The sequence below is a fragment of the Elephas maximus genome, chromosome 18 (genome assembly GCF_024166365.1).
Source record: "Elephas maximus indicus isolate mEleMax1 chromosome 18, mEleMax1 primary haplotype, whole genome shotgun sequence".
Classification (NCBI taxonomy): Eukaryota; Metazoa; Chordata; class Mammalia; order Proboscidea; family Elephantidae; genus Elephas; species Elephas maximus.
Genome location: NC_064836.1, coordinates 22586990 through 22610433, shown reverse-complemented (window position 1 = coordinate 22610433; position 23444 = coordinate 22586990). Strand labels below are relative to the sequence as shown.

Below are 23444 nucleotides of genomic sequence, written 5' to 3'. Positions count from 1 at the left end.
AAACAAAAAAAAGCAAGAAGCTAGGACATAGTAACCAAAAATAAAGTAAACTAATATAATAACTCATAGATGGCTCAGAGACAACAGTCACTGTCAACTCACATAAAGAAACAGACCATGATCACCTCAACCAGCCCTCAAAACAAAGAATCAATGGGTCTTATGGATGAAGGTGCCTTCCTAGAATTACCAGATGCAGAATTCAAAAGATTAATCTACAGAACTCTTCAAGACATCAGCAACGAGATTAGGAAGGAGACCAGGCAATACACAGAACAAGCCAAGGAACACACAGATAAAGTAGTTGAAGAAATTAAATAGGTTATTCAAGAACATCCACAGAGAGAAAACAATCAGAAATTCAGAAGAATAACAATAAAATTACAGAGTTAGACAATGCAACAGAAAGTCAGAGGAGCAGAATCAAGCAAGTGGAAGGCAGAATTGGTGAGCTTGAAGATAAAGCACTTGGCACCAATATATTTGAGGAAAAATCAGATGAAGAATTAAAAAAAAAAAAAAAACCTTAAGAATCATGTGGGACTCTATCAAGAGAAATAACCTACAAGTGATTGGAGTACCAGAACAGGGAGGGACAACAGAAAATACAGAGAAAATTGTTGAAGATTTGCAGGCAGAAAACTTCCCTGATATGGTGAAAGATGAGAAGATATCTATCCAAGATGCTTATAGAAATCCACATAAGGTAGATTTTAAAAGAAAGTCACCAAGACATTTTATACTCAAACATGCCAAAACTAAAGATAAAGAGAATTTTAAAAGCAGCTAGAGATAAACTAAAAATTACCTACATAAGACAGTCAATAAGAGTAAGCTCAGACTAAGATTTCATCTCCATCCAACAAGGCTGGCATTAATCCAAAAAACACAAAATAATGAATGTTGGAGAGGCTGTGGAGATTGGAACACTACTACACTGCTGGTGAGAAAGTCAAATGGTACAACCACTTTGGAAATCGATTTGGCGCTTCCTTAAAAAGTTAGATATAGAACTACCATACGATCCAGCAATCCCACTCCTTGGAATATATACTAGAGAAATAAGAGCCTTTACACGAACAGATATATGCACACCCGTGTTTATTACAGCACTGTTTACAGTAGAAAAAACATGGAAGTAACCAAGGTGCCCATCAACAGATGAATGGATAAATAAATTATGGTATATTCACACATGGAATACTATGCATCGATAAAGAACAGTGAGGAACCTGTGAAACATTTCATAACATGGAGGAACCTGGAAGGCATTATGCTGAGTGAAATTAGTCAGTGGCAAAAGGACAAATATTGTATAAGACCACTATTATAAGAACTTGAGAAATAGTTTAAACTGAGAAGAAAACATTCTTTTGTGGTTACCAGAGGAACGAGGGAGGGGGGTGGGAGAGGGGTACTCACTAACTAGATAGTAGATAAGAACTACTTTAGGTAAAGGGAAAGACAGCACGCAATACAGGGAAGGTCAGCACAATTGGACTAAACCAAAAGCAAAGAAGTTTCCTGAATAAACTGAATGCTTTGAAGGCCAGCATAGCAGGGGCATGGGTCTGGGGACCATGGTTTCAGGGGGCATCTAAGTCAATTGGCATAATAAAATCTATTAACGAAACATTCTGCATCCCACTTTGAAGAGTGGCATCTGGGGTCTTAAACGCTAGCAACCAGCCATCTAAGATGCATCAATTGGTCTCAACCCACCTGGATCAAAGGAGAATGAAGAACAAAGTGGGAGGCTTTACTTTACCTGATTTTAGAACCTATTATACTGCCACAGTAGTCAAAACAGCCTGGTACTGGTACAAGAACAGATACATGGACCAATGGAACAGAATTGAGAATCCAGATATAAATCCATCCACATATGAGCAGTTGATATTTGACACAGGCCCCAAAACAGTTAAATGGGGAAAAGACAATCTTTTTAACAAATGGTGCTGGCATAACTGGATATCCATCTGCAAAAAAGTGAAACAAGACCCATACCTCACTCCATGCACAAAAATTAACTCAAAATGGATCAGAGACCTAAATATCAAATCTAAAATGATAAAGATCATGGAAGAAAAAATAGGGACAACGTTAGAAGCCCTAATACATGGCATAAACAGTATAGAAAACATTGTAAAGAACATAAAAGAAAAACTAGATAACTGGGAGCTTCGAAAAATCAAACACTTATGCTCATCCAAAGACTTCACCAAAAGAGTAAAAAGACTACCTACAGACTGGGAAAAAGTTTTTAGCTATGACATTTCTGATCAGCGCCTGATCTCTAAAATCTGCATGATACTGCAAAAACTCAACTACAAAAAGACAAATAACCCAATTAAAAAATGGGCAAAAGATATGAATAGACACTTCACTAAAGAAGACATTCAGGTAGCTAACAGATATATGAGGAAATGTTCACGATCATTAGCCATTAGAGAAATGCAGATCAAAACTACAATGAGATTTCATCTCACTTCAACAAGGCTGGCATAAATCCAAAACACACAAAATAATAAATGTTGGAGAGGCTGCGGAGAGATTGGAACACTTCTACACTGCTAGTGGGAATGTCAAATGGTACAACCACTTTGGAAATCAATTTGGCACTTCCTTAAAAAGTTAGATATAGAACTACCATAAGAGCCAGCAATCCCACTCCTTGGAATATATCTTAGAGGAATAAGAGCCTTTACACGAACAGATATATGCACACCCATGTTTATTGCAGCACTGTTTACAATAGCAAAAAGATAGAAGCAACCAAGGTGCCCATCAATGAATTAATGGATAAATCAATTATGGTATATTCACACAATGGAATACTAGACATCAGTAAAGAACAGTGATGAATCCGTGGAACATTTCATAACACGGAGGAATCTGGAAGGCATTATGCTGAGTGAAATTAGTCAGTGGCAAAAGGACAAATATTGTATAAGACCACTATTATAGGAACTTGAGAAATAGTTTAAACTGAGAAGAAAACATTCTTTTGTGGTTACGAGAGGGGGGAGAGAGGGAGGGTGGGAGATGGGTATTCACTGATTAGATAGTAGATAAGAACTACTTTAGGTGAAGGGAAAGACAGCCCACAGTACAGGGGAGGTCAGCACAATTGGACTAAATCAAAAGCAGTTTCCTAAATAAACCGAATGCTTCGAAGGCCAGCGTAGCAGGGGCATGGGTCTGGGGACCATGGTTTCAGGGGATATCTAAGTCAATTGGCATAATAAAATCTATTAACAAAACATTCTGCATCCCACTTTGAAGAGTGGCGTCTGGAGTCTTAAATGCTAGCAAGCAGCCATCTAAGATGCATCAGTTGGTCTCAACCCACCTGGATCAAAGGCGAATGAAGAACACCAAGGACACAAGGTGATTACCAGCCCAAGAAACAGAAAGGGCCACATGTACCAGCGACTACATCATCCTGAGACCAGAAGAACTAGATGGTGTCTGGCTACAGCCAATGACTGCCCTGACAGGGAACACAACAGAGAACCCCTGAGGGAGCAGGAGAACAGTGGGATGCAGATCCCAAATTCTCATAAAACCAGACTTAATGGTCTGACTGAGACTGGAGGGACCCCAGTGGTCATGGCCCCCGGAACCATTCCCGAAGCCAACTCTTCATACATGAATTGGACTTGACAATGGGTTGGAGAGGGATGCTGGTGAGGAGTGAGGTTCTTGGATCAGGTGGGCACTTAAGACTATGTTGGCATCTCCTGCCTGGAGGGGAGATGAGAGGGTGGAGGGGGTTAGAAGCTGACAAAAGGAGACAAAAAAGAGAGAGTGGAGGGAGAGAGCAGACTGTCTCATTAGGGGAAGAGTAATTGGGAGTGTGTAGCAAGGTGTATATGGGTTTTTGTGTGAGAGACTGACTTGATTTGTAAACTTTCACTTAAAGCACAATAAAAATTATTAAAAAAAAAAAGAATAAGCTCAGACTAATCAGCAGGAACCGTGCAGGCAAGAAGGCAATGGGATGACGTATATAAAGCACAAAAGGAAAAAAATTGACAGCCAAGAATCATATATCCAGAAAAACTGTCTCTCAAATATGAAGGTAAAATTAGGACATTTCCAGATAAACAGAAGTTTAGGGAATTTGTAAAAACCAAACCAAAACTACAAGAAATATTAAAGGGAGTTCTTTGGTTAGAAGATCAATAATGGCAGGTATGAACCCAAGACTAGAACACTGGACAGAGCAATCAGAGGTCAACCCAGAAATGGAATTCACAAAAGGAAATCAAGATTTTTAAAAATCCCCAAAACAGGGAAACAGTGATGTTATTATGTAAAAGAAGACTACATTAAAACAATAAAGAGGGACTAAGAAATATAGTCATCGGTCTTCCATATGGAGAGGAAGACAAGGTGATATAAAGAAATAAAAGTTAGGGTTAAACTTAGAAAAATAGGGGTAAATATTAAGGTAACCACAAAGGATACTATAATACTCGTCAAAATAAAATACAAGAAAAAAAAAAATAGAGACTCAGCAGAAACAAAATCAACAACAACGAATAAGAGGAAAAGACAATATATAAACTACTTAGCACAAAAAATTAAGTGGGAAAAAGAAACTGTCAACACCACACACAAAAAGACATCAAAATGACAGCACTAAACTCATAAAAAAAAAAAATACCTATCTATAATTATGGTGAATATAAATGGACTAAATGCACCCATAAAGAGACAGAGAGTGGCAGAATGGATAAAAAAACACGATCCATCTATATGCTGCCTACAAGAGACATATCTTACACTTGGAGACACAAACAAACTAAAACTCAAAGGATGGAAAAAATATGTCAAGCAAACAACAATCCAAAAAGAGCAGGAGTGGCATTATTAATTTCTGACAAAATAGACTTTAAAGCTAAACTCAACAAAAAGGACAAGGAAGGACACTATATAATGATTAAAGGGACATACATCAGAAGGATATAACCATATTAAATATTTATGCACCCAGTGACAGGGCTGCGAGATACATAAAAAAAATCTAACAGCATTGAAAAGTGAGATAGACAGCTCCACAATTATAGTAGAAGACTTCAACGCACCACTTTCAGTGAAGGACAGGACACCCAGACGGAAGCTCAATGAAGACACGAAAGATCTAAATGCCACATTCAACCACTTTGACCTCATAGACATGTGTGGAACACTCCACCCAACAGCAGCCAAGTATACTTTCTTTTCCAATGCACATGGAACATTCTCTAGAATAGGCCACATATTAGGTCATAAAGCAAGCCTTAGCAGAATCCAAACCAATGAAATATTACAAAGAATCTGCTCTGATCCTAAGGCCATGAAAGTAGAAATCAGTAACAGAAAATGTAGGGAAAAGAAATCAAACACTCAGAAATTGAACAATAATGTGCTCAAAAATGACTTAATTATAGAAGACATTAAGGATGGAACAAAGAAATTCATAGAATCCAACAAGAATGAAAACACTTCCTATCAGAACCTTTGGGACACAGCAAAAGAAGTGCTCATATCCAAGTTCAAGTTGAAGCTGAAGAAAATTAAACAAGTTCAGGAGAGCCAAAATACAACCTTGAGTATATCCCATCTAAATTTGGAGACCATTTCAAGAATAGATTTGACACATTGAATACTAATGACCAAAGACCAGATGAGTTGGGGGAAGACATCAAGGACATCATACATGAAGAAAGCAAAAGGTCGTTAAAAAAAACAGGAGAGAAAGAAAATACCAAAATGGGTGTTAGAAGAGGCTCTGAAACTTGCTCTTGAACTTAGAATAACTAAAGAAAATGGAAGAAATGATAAAGTAAAAGAGCTGAACAGAAGATTTCAAAGGGCAGCTTGAGAAGACAAAGTAAAATATTATAATGAAATGTGCAAAGACCTGGAGTTAGAAAACCAAAAGGGAAGATCATAGTTGGCATTTCTCAAGCTGAAAGAACTGAAGGTTTTCTTCAAGCTGCGAGTTGCAATACTAAAGGATTCTATGGGCAAAATATTGAATGACGCAGTAAGCATCAAAAGAAGGTGGAAGGAATGCACAGAGTCACTGAACCGAAAAGAATTGGTCGACGTTCAGCCGTTTCAGGTGGTAGCATATGATCAAGTGCCCAAGGTATTGAAGGAAGAAATCCAAGCTGCACTGAAGGCACTGGCAAAAAACAAGGCTCAGGAATTGACAGAATACCACAATTAAGATGCTTCAAGAAATGGATGTAATGCTGAAAGTGCTCACTCATCTGTGCCAGGAAATCTGGAAGACACCTACCTGGCCAACTGACTGGAAGAGATCCATATTTGTGCCCATTCAAAAGAAAGGTGATCCAACAGAACATGGAAATTATCAATATCATTAATATCACACACAAGTAAAATTTTGCTGAACCAACCAACCAGCCAACTCGTTGCCTTCAAGTTGATTCCGACTCATAGTGACCCTACAGGACAGGGTTGAACTGCCCCATAGGGTTTCCGAGGAGCACCTGGTGGATTTGAACTGCCAGCCTTATGGTTAGCAACCATAGCTCTTTATCACTACACCATCAGGGTTTCCAAATTTTGCTGAAGGTCATTCAAAAGTGGTTGCAGCCGTACGTCAACAGGGAACTGCCAGAAATTCAAGTCGGATTCAGAAAAAGACCTGGAATGGGGGATATCATTGCTGATTTCACATGGATCTTGGCTGAAAAGAGAGACTACCTGAAGGATGTTTACCTGTGTTTTACTGACTATGCAAAGGCATTCGACTGTGTGGATCATAACAAATTATAGATAGCTTGGGAAGAATGGGAATCCTAGAACACTTAATTGTGCTCATGTGGAACCTGTACATAGACCAAGAGGCAGTGCTCATGTGGAACCTGTACATAGACCAAGAGGCAGTCATTCGAAAAGAGCAAGGGGATACTGCATGGTTTAAACTCAGAGTTGCATCTCTTCACCATACTTATTCAATCTGTGTGCTGAGCAAGTTAACCCAAGAAGCTGGACTCTATGAAGAAGAATGTGGCATCAGGATTGGTGGACTACTAATCAGCAACCTGCAATATGCAGATGACACGACCCTGTTTGCTGAAAGTGAGGAGGACTTGAAGCACTTACTGATGAAGATCAAAGACCACAGCCTTCATTATGGATTGCACCTCAGCATAAAAAAACAAAAACTCTCACAACTTGGATCCACAAAGAATGCCCATGGAAGCAGTGGTCAAGAAATCAAACAACTTATTGCATTGGGCAAATCTACTGCAAAAGACCTCTTTCAAGTGGTAAAAGCAAAAATGTCACTTTGAGGACTAAGGTGTGCCTGACTCAAGCCATGGTATTTTCAATCACCTCATATGCATGTGAAAGCTGGACAATGAAAAAGGAACACTGAAGAAGAATTGATTCCTTTGAATTATGGTATTGGTGGAGAATATTAAATATACCATGGACTGCCAGAAGGGGGAACAAATCTATCTTGGAAGATACAGCCAGAATGCTCCTTGGAAATGAGGATGGCGAGACTTTGTCTCAGGTGCTTTGGACATGTTATCAGAAGGGACCAGTCTTTGAAGAAGGACATCATGCTTTGTAAAGTAGGGGGTCAGCAAAAAAGAGGAAGACCCTCGATGAGATGGAGTGACACAGTGGCTACAACAATGGGCACACACATAACAATGATTGTAATGATGGTGCAAACCAGGCAGTGTTTCCTTCTGTTGTACATTGGGCCGCTATGAGTCGAAATGGACTTGAAGGCACCTAACAACAACAAAACAACATCTGTACTCCAGCAAAAGTAATTGGTGAATAATCTAGCCAGCCTTAACTGGATTAAACAATTCCTGAAATTAAACAAGAAATTTCAAGAAAAGATAGCAAGTCCTAGTGCCATGCTTCTCAAAATTCCCGGCAAAATTAGCTTCACCTGGGATTTTGTTAGAAATATAAACTCTTGGGGGCCAACACAAAGCCTAATGAATCAGAAGGTCTGGGGTCGAGACCCACAGCAGTTTTGATAAGGCTTTAAATGATTCTGATATACTCTAAAGTTGGAGAATCAACTTTGGCTTTTGGGTTTTGGAGCCAGACAGATTCTGGGCTTTGGCCTCACTGCCCACTGTTTCTCTGATTTGGGGCTTCAGTTTCCTTATCTGCTAAATGTTGTTGTTGTTGGTAGGTATCATTTAGTCGGTTCTGACTTATAGCGACCCTTTAGGACATAGCAGAACTGCCCCATAGGGTTTCCAAGGAGCAGTTGGTGGATTTGAACTGCTGACCTTTTGGTTAGCAGCCAAGCTGTCATCTGCTACGCTACCAGGGAGCAGTGGATAAGAGCTAAATAGTTACGATAATACCTTGAGGTAGTCATTATTGTTATTTATTGTTATTATATTGCTCTGAGTACTTGGATTTTAAGATTTGGAAAGTATTTTTCACTTTCAAAGGGGTTACCTTGGGTCAATTCTAATAGCCTTTGCAGACCATTAATATCGCTTCCGTTAATAACAGCTGAATGAACACACATATTTATTTTGGATCACTACTGAGACCCCACTAAAGCAACACCAAGGGGCAGGGTTTTTCAGAGCATACACCCATAAGACAAAGAGAATGAGAGAAGAGACAATGGCAACAAAATTTCAAAAGCTTAAAGTAGCGATTGACTCCGCAAACCCAAGAGAGCTGAATCCTAGCTAACCGAGGGGAAATCTGAAGAACAACTTGATTTATAACACTGTTCCAACCCATAGCTACCCTATATGGCAGAGTAGAACTGCCCCATAGGGTTTCCCGGGCTCTAATCTTTATGGGAGCAGATCGCCAGGTCTTTTCTCCTGCATCTTTCACTTAGCAGTGCTTTAACCATTGTGCCACCAGGACTCCTTGATTTATACAGTAGAACCCCCAAAAGGCTGAGGCACCTGTAGCAACAAATGTTTCTAGAAGTGAGGGTGAAGGTGGGGCTGAGAAAAGGAGGACTGGTTGAAAATGCATTTAAGAAGCAGATGTCCTTCTGGATCCTATGCAGCCAGGTCATTGGTTCTCCCCAACTCATAGAAGCCTGATTCAGCCTCGAAATGTCTCTTGTCTGGAAGATACCAGGCAGAGTGGAAGGCTGGGGTACTATATGAAAACAGGGAATAAGAAAAATTTATACGTTGTGAGCGTTGAGACCTTCAACCTTCTTCTTCCCATTTGATTCTGAATGCTGCCAGCATTCTCCAAGCAAGAGATTGAAAGGGCCTTCTGTGGGTAGTCTGAGCAGTACAAAAGAGAAATCCTAAAGCTGATGATATTGTGAGGTCTTCATCCTAGATTGGATTCTCACAGCTGACAATCCCCACACATACACACAAAGCTTTTCATCAGTTTCCTAGTGCCTCACTCTTAAATACGAGTAAGCATCTAAAGATTGTCGTATATTTATAACATGAAAGACAGACAAACAAACAAATAAATGAAACAAAGACCAAGTGGAAAGAAGAAAACTTAAAAATATATCTATCATTGATACCCTCTGAGAAAATGAGAGAAGGTATTACATCAATGAAACAGAACAGAATGCTACTAAAAAGGAATATTCAGAGAATAACAAAAAAATAAAAACCTCATAAAAATTAAAAATATGACAGCAAATTAAAAAGTAAATAAAAGGGTTAGAAGATAAAAGTTAAAAAAAACTCTCCAATAAACTAGTAGAAAATAAAAGAGAAAAATTAGAAAATTAGATTAATCCAGGAACCCAAAAGTAGGAGGATCTAGAATAGAGAAATAAAAAGGAAGAAATTGTCAAAGAAATAATCCAAGAAAATTTCCTTGAAATGAAAGGCATAAATTTCCATATTTTAAGAATTTATTGAAATCTTGGCACAATGGATGAAAACTGAACCATAGCAAAAGTACCTCATCGTGAATTTTCAAAACACTGTGGAAAAGGAGTTTCCAGAGAAAAGAAAACAGGTTTAATATGAAGGATAAAGAATCTAAATGGGTTTTAACTACTTAAGAACAAGAGGAGACAATGGAGAAATTCTTCCAAAATTTGGAGAGAAATTATCTCCAAAGTTGAATTCCACACCTATGCAAACTATTGATCAAGCGTAAGGGTAGAATAAAAACATTTTCAGAGATGTTAGGTCTCACGAATTTTCCTCCCATATACTCTTTCTTAGAAAGCTATTGGACAATCCCTTGTACCAAAGAAGGACTAAACCAAGAAAGCAAAAGACATAGGATACAGGAATGAGGGTATCTAACCCAAGTTAAGTAAAGGGACTTCCCAGGATAGTGGTGAAGATAGAGACAGACAGCTGCAATGGAATAGGTCAGAAACTCCTGGAGAGATTTCTTCAAGGAGATGAAATTGGTCATGTGTTTTAATACATTAAGAAGAGATTCACTCACTTGGAGGGAGAGTTTGGAATTCGATAAGTGAAAAGTACACTAAGCAAATGAAGACCATTACTAACTGCAGGGAACAGAAAATATGGCAGGAGAGGAAAAGTAATCACAACGTATGTACTATGTGGCTCAGCTGTGATACCATTCACCTTGTCATAATAACAAAGACACAGAATTTTGACCTAACCAAAAAGACAATACAACTACATCGGGAGGATGGGGCAATGGGAAGAAGTATGTGGTACGAGTGTGTGGCAGGGGTGAGAGGGTAAAAAAGAGCTAAATTCTCATCTTTCATAGTGAAAAGCCAGTGGATAATGTCTAAGGGATAATGACATAGCAATATGAGCGTAGTATCATATATGGAAGGTCAGTAGAAAATAATCAGCTAATACAATTGAAAACAAGTGCCTCAGCAGAAGTGGAAGTTTGGTGAAAAGAAGGGGGTGGGGGACTAAGGAGTTGTTTTTAAATGCTTCATCATTTATCTTTTTAAACTAGGTGTATGTATAATGTAGATGAAAATAAAAACTGAATTTTCAAAAAGGAAACAAAAACTTTTGCCATTCTTCTCCCCAAATTTGCATATGGCTATTTCTAATCAGGGGACAATGCCTGGGGTGTGCAAACAGTTAATGCACCCGGCTACTAACCAAAATGTTGGTGGTCCAAGTTCCCCCAAAGGTGCCTCAGAAGAAAGGCCTGGCGATCTACTTCTGAAAAATCAGCCATTGAAACCCTGTGGCACACAGATCTACCCTGCCATGCCGTGAGTCACAGACAACTCCATGGAAACTTTTTTTTCCTACTTTAAGGACTAAAGAATACTCGTGATCTTATTTTTCTTTGGGCAGGACCTAGAGCTCTTCACTATGATACAATATAAAACTAAGCCACTTAAAGGAAAGAAATCTGCTATCCAAATTTGTATTTTGCTTTGGGGTTGGGAGCGATCTCCTTACTTCTTTTACAAAATGGAAGGGCCCAATTAATCCACATTTAGAGTCACCCAAGTCATCTTATGCGCTGTGAGGTCAGGCTTTCTTTACTCTCATGACAGTGACTTTACCATCTCCCTCACTCTTTCTCAAAGCACACTCATAGATCTATGAAGGTGATAGCTGGACTCATGTCTTCTCTTCCAGTTGTTGTTAGCTGCTGTCCAGTCAGCCCCTGATTCATGGCGATTCCATGCACTATGGGATCGCACTGTTGTGATCCATAGGGTTTTCATTGGCTGATTTTCCTGAGTAGATCACCAGGCCTTTCTTCCTAGTCTGTCTTAGCCTGGAAGCTCCAGTGAAACATGTGTGGCATCATTGCAACACGAAATTCTCCACTGACAGACAGGGGGTGGCTGTGCTTGAGGTACATTGGCTGGGGGCTTGAATTCTACCACTGAACCACCAATGCCCCCTTTATTCCCAGTTAGGTTTTGAGTATTTAATGGCTTATGCTTTGTATATTAGATATCAGTAAATAAAATGATGTATTATATAATCGCATTTTATATAAAACCAGGGAAGGGGCATTGAGAGAGGAATTATTTATTTTTAATAATAGTAGTACTTCATAATAGTTATAGTAATTGAATAAGGCCCTCCTGAGGATGCTTAACCATCCCGGAAGCCTCAGAGGCAGGCTAGGATGCAAGTAGCCATGGGCGTACATAGTGGATGTAACCTCATTGTCCTGACAGCCTGACCAGCACTCCAGTGTCTCAGACCTGCTGCCTGGCTCTCAGATCAGGAAAAGCTATTTTTACTGTATTTGGCGTAACTATTTCTTTTTTTTAAGTTTAAGATTAAGTTCATTTTCTGTCAGCCATCCTGGGAAAGGCATCCCTGCTCTTGACCCGAGGCCCTGGGTTCCCTGTGAATCAGAAAACAGTCAGAGCTGAGGCAGGCCTGCTGTATGGATTCCTGAGTTAGGGTCAGCCTCACTGGGCACAAGGCCATCTGCCCAGGCCCTGGGAGGATGGCTCTGAGCATATGCAGTGACATCTGACCGACATGGAGGAGGCAGGGGTTGTTATAAGTTGAGAAAAGCCCGTATCTGCATCATTCAAGCCTTTGACTACTCTACATTTTTTCTGGCTCCTTTTGTTTAAATTGACACCATTCCTGGTACCTTACCAGAGCTGGTAGCCCTTCTGAGATCCTCATTTACAGTACCCTTCAGGTGGCTTGTGCTCTCAGTGTTTGATGGGGTCATACCCAGCACGACAGATCAAACTAAAGATTTTCTTCCCTTACGTCTAGGTCCGTGGCTTTCTCTCTTATTTTTTCCCTCCTGTAGTGGGTGTGTCAACTGAGTCCTGAATAAGGTTGTTTGGAAGAAATGATTGTGGTGCATCCACAAAATGGAATATTATTCCACAATAAAAAGAAAAGAACTATTTTTTACACACAACTTGGATGGACCTCAAGGGCATTATACTAAGCGAAAAAAGCCTATCTCAAAAGGTCACATGCTGTATGATTCTATGAATATAATATTCTTGAAACGACAAAATTATAAAAAAGGATAACAGATTACTGGTTGCCAGGAGTTAGGGATAATATGGGTGAGTATGACTAACAAGGATATCACAAGGGAGATCTTCGTGCTGCTGGAATAGTTCCGTATCTCAAATGCGGTGGTGGTTACATGAATCTATGTGATAAAATGACACAGAACTGTACACATAATTTATAGCAATGTCAGTCTCTTGGTTTTGATAATTTGCTATAGTTACTTAAGATGTAACCAATGGGGATAACTAGGTGAAGGATACACAAAATCTCTTTGTACTACCTACATAACTACTGTGAATTTATAATCATTTAAAAACAAAAAAAATTAAGGAATAAATTATTGACATGTATAATGACATGGATGAATCTGAAAACAATTATGCTGAGCGAAAGAAGCCAATCAAGAAAAAAAAATTTTTAATAGATACACTGGACTACATCAAAACTAAAAACTTCTGTTACAAAGGATGCTATCAAACAAGTGAAAAGACAACCCACAGTATGGGAGAAAGTATTTGCAAATCATATATTGGATAAGGGATGTGTATGCAGAATATGTAAAGAACTCTTAAAACTCAAAAAAAGAAGAGCCAATCCAATTAGAAATGGGCAAAGGATTTGAGAAGACACTTCTCAAAGATGATATATACATGGCCAATAAGCACATGGAGAGCTGTCAATATCATTAGTTGCTGGGGAAATGCAACTCAAAACCACAATGAGATAGCAGTTCACACTTACTAAGATGGCAGTAATCAAAAAGATGGACAATAACAAGTGTTAATGAGAGTGTGAAGACTTTGGAGTCCTCATACACTGCTGGTGGGAATGTAAAATGGTGCAGCCACTTTGGAAAACAATTTGGCAGTTTTACAAAATATTAAACATAGGATTACCATGTGACCCAGCAATTTCAATTCTGGCTATATAACCAAGAGAATAGAAAACATATGTTCACATGGGAACTTGTATACAAATGTACGTGGCAGAATTATTTGGAATAGCCAAAGAGGGGAAATAACCCATACGTCCCTCAGCTGATGAATACATACAGAAAATGTCTAATATTTTGTTGTTGGGTGCCATCAAGTTAATTCCAACTCATGATAGCCCTATAGGACAGAATAGAACTGCCCCATAGGTTTTCCTAAGCTGTGATCTTTATAGGAGCAGATCATCAGGTCTTTTTTCCCCTTGGTGTGGCTGGTAGGTTAGCAGCCGAGCACTTAACCTTTGGGCCACTAGGGCTCCTTAATATCCCTACAATGGAATATTATTCAGAAACAAAAAAGGAATGATGTATTGATACATGTTACAACATGGATGAAATTTTAAAACATTCTACGTGAAAGAAGTCAGGCACTAAATGCCACATATTGTGTGATTTCATAAAAGAAATGCCCAGAATAAAAAAAGATAAAATAAAAAATAAAACCCACTGTTGTGGAGTCGATTCTGACTCATAGTGACCCCATAGGGTTTCCGAGGCTGTAAATCTCTTTGAAAGCAGACTGCCAAATCTTTTTCCCAAGGAGCCGCTGGTGGTTTCAAACCACTAGCCTTTCAGTTAGCAGTGGATTGCTTTAACCACTGTGCCACCAGTGCTCCTTATATATACAGGCAGAAAGTAGATCAGTGATTTCAGGGCTGATGAGTTAAGAAGGGGCATGGGGAGTGATTGCAGGTGGGCATAGGGTTTCTTTTAGGGCTGGTGGAAATATTCTAAACTTGGGTTGTGGTGATGGTTACACAGCTTTAAATATACTAAAAACCATTGAATTGTATACTTTAAATAGATACATCTTATGGTATGTGAATTACAAGTTAATAAAGATATTTAAAAAATACATAATATATGATTCCATGTATATAAAATTCTAGAAAATGCAGACTGAAAGCAAATCAGTGGTTGCTTAGGGATGAGAGGGTGAGGAGGGGATTGGTGGGAGAAAAGGGGTGAAAAAGAGCATGACAAAACTTTTTGGAGTGATGGATGTGTTCACTATCTTGATTGTGATGATGGTTTCATGGATATATACACATATCAAAACAAAACTATATACTTTAAATATGTACAGTTCATTGTATGTTAATAACGCCTCAATTGAAAAAAAAAAGCAAAAATGCTTGCAATTCATTGGCTTTACAAACATTCCTTGGGCATTGGTGTAGTGTTAGACCCTGGGGATACAATGACAAGGAAAATATGGATCCAGCCCTCAAGCAACTCATACTCTGTCAGGGCACAGGCAAAAAAGAAGCATGTGATTGCAACTTGGAATAATGTGAGCTAATATAGAAATAGGCCTGGCGGACCATGGCTACCCTCATGGCGGCAGATAGAGGGAGGGTGTTCTGGAAGACTTTCTGGAAGTGGTGGTGCTTGTGCTCAGCATTCAAGGGCAAATGGGAGTTGGAGGTAAAGGTGGGGTTTTATGATGACTGTGGTCTTCATGATACTAATATCAGAGGAAGAATCTTAGCATACAGTATATAGTTGTTACAGGTCATTGGGGACCTGATTTTATTCGTGCCACATCAAAGCTATGCCTTTTCCCCCCGGGAGCCACATTACAGTGAAACAGATTATTGCATTGACATGCACCTTAACAATAAGTGCAAAACAAGGGTATAACATCCTTTATTGTACTCTGTAGACTTGGTATCATTTATGTGTCATTGTATATTCAAGGTCTGTCCCTCCTACTACATTATTTGCTCCATGGGGATCAAAACTGAGTGTTTCAATTACCACCCTCTTCCCAGCTGTGGTTAAGAACTTGGCTACCAACCAAAAGGTCAGCAGTTTGAATCCACCAGCCCCTCTTTGGAAACCCTATGTTCTCTATGAGTCAGAATTGACTCAATGGCAATGGGTTTGGTTTGGTTTGGGGGCCCAGCAGGTAGTAGAGTGATTGGAACATTGCTTGTTATGGTTATTAGTTGCCATTGAGTCAATCTCTCACTCATGGCAACCCCACGCACAATGTAACAAAACACTTTCTGATCCTGTGGCATCCTCATGATTGGCTGCAGATCAGACTGTTGCAAACCATAGGATCTTCATTGGCTTATTTTTGGAAGTAGATCATCAGGCCTTTCTTCCTAATCTGTCTTAGTCTGGAAGCTCTGCTGAAACCTATTCAGCATCAAAGCAACAAGCAAGCCTCTACTGACAGATGGGTGGTGGCTGTGTATGATGTGCATTGGCTAGGATTTGAACCTGGCTCTCTGGCATCAAAGATGAGAATTCTACCACTGAATCACCAATGCCTGGTACATAGAAGGCCTTGATAAAGATTATGTGCTGGTGGCACAGTGGTTAAGTGCTCTGCTGCTAACCAAAAGGTTGGTGGCTTGGACTCACCAGCTACTCTGAAGGAGAAAGATGTGGCAGTCTGCTTCCATAAAGAATATAGCCTTGGAGACCATATGGGGCAATTCTGCTCTGTCCTACAGGGTCACTATGAGTCAGAATTGACTCGACAGCAATGGGTTTGGTTTTAGATTTTGGTTTTGTATTTGGATAGCCATGGAGCACATAGAAGCACATTTGACTGACAGCCTCAGGCATAGCTCAAACTTTTTGTGACAAGTATCAAGTGAATCAGTACGAGTGGCCCCCTACTTCTATCTGTCTCCTAGATTTGGCCCCGGTCCTCCTGCTCCCATGCACCCTAATCTTGCATTGCACATGTTTATCCTCATGGCCTGGTGTCAGGGGACTCTTTTTTCTCTTGAAATGGGATCTGGACCATTTGCCCTGAGGTAGAGCCATTGGCCCGCTCTGAACAAATTGTCTTTGGCCCTGACTCAAAGATGACTCACATATTATTTCTCCTCCTCCTCCTCACCTCTAGCACTTCTCTATGCCACCATCTTTGGGAACGTGACGACCATTTTCCAGCAGATGTACGCCAACACAAACAGGTACCATGAGATGCTCAACAGTGTTCGAGACTTCCTAAAGCTTTACCAGGTGCCGAAAGGACTGAGTGAGCGAGTCATGGATTATATCGTGTCCACCTGGTCCATGTCCAGAGGCATTGACACAGAGAAGGTAAGGAGCACAAGATGTTCAATGCACCCCTTGCCCGGATTTCTGGCAGGTCCCTGTCACTATACTGCTGCCATTTTTGAATGATCTTCAGCAAAATTTTGCTTGCGTGTGATATCAGTGATATTGTTCTATAATTTCCGCATTCAGTTGGATCACCTTTCTTGAGAATAGGCATAAATATGGATCTCTTCCAGTCAGTTGGCCAGGAAACCGTCTTCCATATTTCTTGGCATAGACTAGGGAGCACCTCCAGTGCTGCATCTGTTTGTTGAAACATCTCAGTTGATATTACGTCAATTCCTGGAGACTTGTTTTTTGCCAATGCCTTCAGTACAGCTTGAACTTCTTCCTTCAGTACCATTGCTTCCTGATTATGTGTTACCTCTTGAAATGGTTGAATATCGACTAATTCTTTTTGGTATAATGACTCTGTGTATTCCTCCCATTTTCTTTTGATGCTTCCTGCATCGCTCATAGAATCCTTCACTATTACAACTCGAGGCTTGAATTTTTTCCTCAGTTCTTTCAGCTTGAGAAACACTGAGCATGTTCTTCCCTTTTGGTTTTCTATCTCCAGCTCTTTGCACATGTCACTGTAATACTTTGTCTTCTCAAGCCGCCCTTTGAAATCTTCTGTTCAATTCTTTTACTACATCATTTCTTCCTTTTGCTTTAGCTGCTTGATGTTAGCGAGCAAGTTTCAGAGTCTTCTCTGACATCCATCTTGGTCTTTTCTTTCTTTCCTGTCTTTTCAATGACCTCCTGCTTTCTTCATGTATGATGTCCTTGATGTCCTTCTGCAGCTCATCTGGTCTTCAGTCACTAATATTCAATGCGTCAAATCTATTCTTGAGATGGTCTCTAAATTCAGGTGGGATATACTCAAGGTCATATTTTGGCTCTCGTGGACTTGCTCTGATTTTCTTCACTTTCAGCTTGAACTTGCATATGAGCAGTTGATGGTCTGTTCCACAGTTGGCCCCTGGCCTTGTTCTCACTGATGATATTGAGCTTTTCCATCGTCTTTTTTCCACAGATGTAGTCAATTTGGTTCCTGTGTGTTCCATCAGGTGAGGCCCATGTGTATAGTCTCCGTTTATGTTGGTGAAAGAAAGTATTTGCAACGAAGTCATTGGTCTTGAAAAATTCTATCATTTGATCTCCAGCATTGTTCCTGTCACCAAGGCCGTATTTTCCAACTACTGATCCTTCTTCGTTTCCAACTTTCACATTCCAATCACCAGTAATTATCAATGCATCCTGATTGCATGTTCGATCAATTTCAGACTGCAGAAGCTGATAAAAATCTTGTGTTTCTTCATCTTTGGCCTTAGTGGTTGGTGTGTAAATTTGAATAATAATCGTATTAACTAGTCTTCCTTGTAGGCGTATGGATATTATCCTATCACTGACAGCGTTGTACTTCAGGATAGATCTTGAAATGTTCTTTTTGACGATGAATACAACATTATTCCTCTTCAAGTTGTCATTCCCAGTATAGTAGACTATATGATTGTCTGATTCAAAATGGCCAATACCAGTCCATTTCAGCTCACTAATGACTAGGATATCGATGTTTATGCATTCCATTTCATTTTTGATGATTTCCAATTTTCCTAGATTCATACTTTATAAATTCCAGGTTCCAATTATTAATGGATATTTGCAGCTGTGTCTTCTCATTTTGAGCTATACCATCTCAGCAAATGAAGGTCCCAAAAGCTTTACTCCATCCATGCCATTTAGGTCGACTCTACTTTGAGGAAGCAGCTTTTCCCCAGTCGTCTTTTGAGTGTCTTCCCCCCATGTGTCTGTCAGCTTGTCGTACTGTGGGGGCTTATCTGTTGTTGTGATGCCGGAAGCTATGCCACTGGTATTCAGATACCAACAGGGTCACCCATGGAGGACAGGTTTCAGCTGAGCTTCCAGACTAAGACAGACTAGGAAAAAGGACCTGGAAGTCTACTTCTGTAAAGCATTAACCAGTAAAAACCTTATGAATAGCAGTAGAACAGTGTCTAATGGGTTTGGGATTGGTTATCCATGCTCCTAGTCCTCCTCCATTGGAATAGTCAATTGAGGGTTGACAATTTAAAAAGGGAATGTAAACCGCTCATTAAAAGGAATGTTAATTTGCTTTGGCCAGTATCAGCAATTATAACAACAACAAGGACAATGACACAGTGCCAGCTGTCATTTCTTAAACGTGCATTAAGTACAGATATTTTGCATTAACCCTAACGCCTGGCCCTGCACAAGTACTTTACCTACATTACCCCATTTAGGCTTCACACTAACTTTGAAGCCCCTTTGTTTCTAGGGAGAGATGAGGACACAGAGGTCCAATGAATTTAGTAACTGCCTCAGGTCACACAGTTAAGAAATGAAAAAGCCAGGATTTGAACCCAGTTTTGTCCGACTCCAAAGCTTATGCTTTTCCTACTATTACTCTTTTGTTACTATTATCATTTAACTGGAGGGAAGTTATTTACTTAATATTTATTATTATTTGTATTTACTGGAGGGAAGAAGGATGAGTCCAAACGGAGTGGCTCTCATTTCTCAGATGTGCGGGGCATCAATTTAGAGCAGGACTTAGTCCCTGGTTTTGCCAACCACCTGCCCCAGATGGAGCCCATTGTTTCTGCTCTTCTGTTTCAACAGTGCCCTAGGGCCCATGCTGGGTGGGTGCCTGGCAGCCGATGGATCAGAAAGGAACTTTGATCTGTCCACCAGGGACTCCTTTTCCTGGGGGCCAGGATGCCTTTGAAAATCTGGCTTTCTGGGAAGAAATCCTTCCCTGCTCTCCCTACAGTTGGGCTGGGCAGCTGCCCAAAGGAAACAGCCCAGTCAGCATTTACTTGCCCTCCCTCCCCTTTTCTACTGTCTCTCTCTCCTAAAGGACTTTAGGATTTGCCCCAGGTCCTGGTTTGCTGTGAGGGGAAATAGCCACAAACTCACTGCAGAGCCCAGAGGGCTTGGGGTGACTGCTCCTCCTGGCATTGGCTTCTGTCAGGCAACTGCTAGGGACAGACCAGTACTGTGGTCCCATGTCTTTCCCTGGCTTCGCCTTCCCCATGCCCTTCTTTTCTTAATTGAGGTAAATGCATATATATAACAAATCATCTGCCAATTCGACAGTTTTTACACGTACAGTTCAGTGACATGAATTGCCTTCATCATGTTGTGCAACCGACACCACTGTCTTTTTCCAAATTACTCCAACAACACTACCAGAAACTCAGTGCCCTCTGAGCTGAGACTGTCCTGCCCATGCCCTTGGAGATCAGAAGGGGTCAGTGATGACCAAAGGAGCCAAGGGGATGATGGGAATCTCTAGTTTTATCAGTAATTAGTTTGTGAGCTTGAGCATGTTGTTTGTCCCTCTTAGCCTCAGTTTCCAGGTCTGCACGCCTGGAAGCTAGATGACCTGTAAGGCCCCTTTTGGCTATGACCTTCTGAACTTCAAGTCTTCCTTCAGGGTGACTTGCTGCTGCCGCTTCAATAACAACAACAAAACAATAGTCCACATGTATTAAGCCCTGGCTGCATGCCCGGCATTTGTGCCAGAGTTTTGTGAGCAACGGCTCACAGAATCCTCAGGAGAATTCTATAGTCAAGTTGGAAAATGAAGACTCCGGAAAGAAGCTTAGTATTGCTTCAATGTCACATGACTTCTAAGTGATAAAGCCAGGATTTGTATTCAGATCTGTCTGATCCTAAAGCCTGTTCTTTTAACCACTATTCTCACTTTCCAGCCAGGGGGAGGCTCCATTTGCCAACTTTTTGGTGACACCTCCCTGTCGCCACCAAGGCCCTCAAGGAACAGCAAAGATGGTAACTCTTCAGAACCAAGCAGCAGGGAATGTGGCCTGGGAAGGCTTTGGGGTCTGGGCTCTCAGAGCTGATGCCTTCTCTCAGGCAGAGCCATTCAGGGCCCTCCCACCTACCCCCAGTGTGGAGCCAGCAGAGCCGAGGTGACGATGGAGGTGACTGAAGGCCGTGACAGTCTGTAGTTTCTGCACTCCAGCTTCCCTTGTCTCCTCACACATACTCTCCGGAAGCTTTGAGAACAGTGCCCATGAATAAAACCTTGTCCCGGCGCCAAGGCCTTGTTCTACTAGCAGCCCGTGCCACCAAAGCTTCATCCAGGGGAAACCAAATATTTGAAGGTGGACTCACCTGGGGACTAACTCTTGGTTCCGAACCACTGAGCAGAGTTTTGACATGACATGTGGGGCATCCCTCCCTCCCTGTGTTATGCTGGGAGAGCAGAGGACCCAATTATGTCTGTGTTGTGCAAGAGTCTTGTCCTTAGTGGGCCTCGATGAAAGAGTACTTAGCAATCATGTTGCCCAAGCACTGGAAGTTTGAGCTTTCCTCCCTGCCTTGGTCAGTTGGCCCTCCCCACTCACTTCCTAGCCATCCTGCAGCCTGAAAGCAGAAGACCTGAGGCACACAGAGAGAGGGGACCTATTATGGGCCAGACACTGTCCTGCATAGTGTGCTGGTAGATGTCATTTCATTTAATTATCGCAAGTCAATGTTAAACCAAACCAGTGGCTGGCAAGTCAATTCCAACTCATGGCAATCCCGTATGTGTCCGAGTAGAACTGTGCTCTATGGGGTTTTCAATGACTGATGTTTAGGGAAGTAAATCACCAGGTCTTTCTTCTGAGGTACCTCTGGGTGGACTTGAGCCTCCAACGTTTAATTAGTAGCTGAGCGCGTTAACCATGTGCTTCACCCAGGGACTCCGAGTCCATGTTACTAGTCTGGGTTTTACAGGAGAAACTGAGGTGTAGAGCAATTAAAGTAACTCTTTCCACTGCTATGCCTCCATGCAAAGCACAGGGGCCCCAGAGAAAGATGGGGATACGAGAGGGGCCTTCTTAGGCAAGGAGAGATTTCAGCTGGATTGTGAAGGAGGCTGAGGGACCTCCAAGTTCAAGGATGAGCCCTAGATGCAGAGGCAAATGGGTTATGCTAAGGCAGATAAGCTGAATGGGGAAGAACCCAGCCACTCAAGGAAGTATCTTCATTGAGCACATTTGATTTTATGCTCCCAGCTTTGTTCACAGGCTAGGACGGGAGAAATGAAACCTGTATTTTAGAAACACTCCTGATTTCTCTGGAAAAGTCCAGTTGAAGGTATCTATTGTGTCACTTAATACTTGGTGTGTAAGGAGCCATACAGTGGTTTCTTGCAGAAACTGTCCAGGAAAATGCTTCTCCCTCTTGAAAAGCCTGAGAATTTCTTCACTTATTTTGCCTTTAATTTTGGGATGTTGATGGTACAGTGGTTAACTGTTCAGCTGCTAACCAAAAGGTCGGCAGTTTAAATCCACCACCCACTCCTTGAAAACCCTAAGGTGCAGTTCTAGTCTATCCTGTAGGGTCACTATAGTCAGAATCAAATCCAGGGCAACAAATTTTTCTTTTTCTTTTTTTGTTTTTGAGGGTGAAATTATAATCCTGCTGGTTTTGACTAGTTACATATTATAGGAATTGGTTAGTGTCTAAACTAGACTCTCTAGTCAGACTACCTACTTAGAGATCCCAGCTCTGCCATTTCCTGGATGAGAACCTTTGGGTAAAGTATTTAACTTCTCTGTGCCTCAGTTTCCTCATCTGTAATCTGGGCATAATAATAGCATTTACATCATAGGGTTTATGTGAGCATTAAATCAGCTAATGTACATTTAAAATGTAAAATGGCAATCTTCCCTGCCTTTCCCTATTCTTTTTCCCTTCTTCATTGTTCTCCTTAGAATTTACCACCACATTTTATCTTATTTATTTTGCTTATTATTTGTGTCTTCCCACTAGATGGTAGGTTACATGAGGGCAGGAATTTATGTCCAGTTTGTTCACTGCTCCATCCTCAGAGCCTAGCATAATGCCCAGCATGCAATAAGGTGCCTGATAAATGTGGATTAAATGAATGAATGACTCAGAAGTGCTTAGCAGTGCCTGGCACACAGGAAGTGCTCAGTATCTGTTACCTTACACCTCTTTAAATCATACCTCCTATTAAGTACATCAACAGATTGTGCCAGCTCTGTCTTGAACATATATTCTGAATGTGACCACTTCCCCCTGGCTCTACAGCCAGCATCCCAGTCTAAGTCTTTATCATTTCTCTCCTGGACTGCTGCAGGAGCAACCTAACTGGAGCCCTTGCCTCCGCTCTTGCCACCCTACACTTGGCACTCTACCCCACTCAGTAGCTGTAACAATCCTTTTAAAATGTAATTCAGGTCATGTCCTGTACTTCTCTGTTCAAAATCCTTTGCTTTTTCCTATCACACTCAAAATCAAATCAAAAGCCTTATCGTATCCTAAGGTCTCTGTATGCTCTTGAGCTTGGCATTTTTTCTGAACCTTATCTGCTACTCCTTGCCCCTCAGTCCCCCTCAGAGCCTTTGTGTTTGCTATTCTACTGGTGTGGA

General features: G+C 40.9%; 1 protein-coding gene across 3 annotated transcripts in view; it reads left to right on the top strand.

Annotated features, from left to right (window-relative positions):
* Positions 1-23444, top strand: part of KCNH1 (potassium voltage-gated channel subfamily H member 1) — a 765170-nt gene that overhangs the window by 553527 nt on the left and 188199 nt on the right. For all 3 annotated transcript variants that reach the window (XM_049858606.1, XM_049858609.1, XM_049858607.1), the window contains one exon: positions 16793-16992. In XM_049858606.1, coding sequence (XP_049714563.1) covers positions 16793-16992 — 200 coding nt within the window. The remainder of the gene's footprint in view (positions 1-16792; positions 16993-23444) is intronic.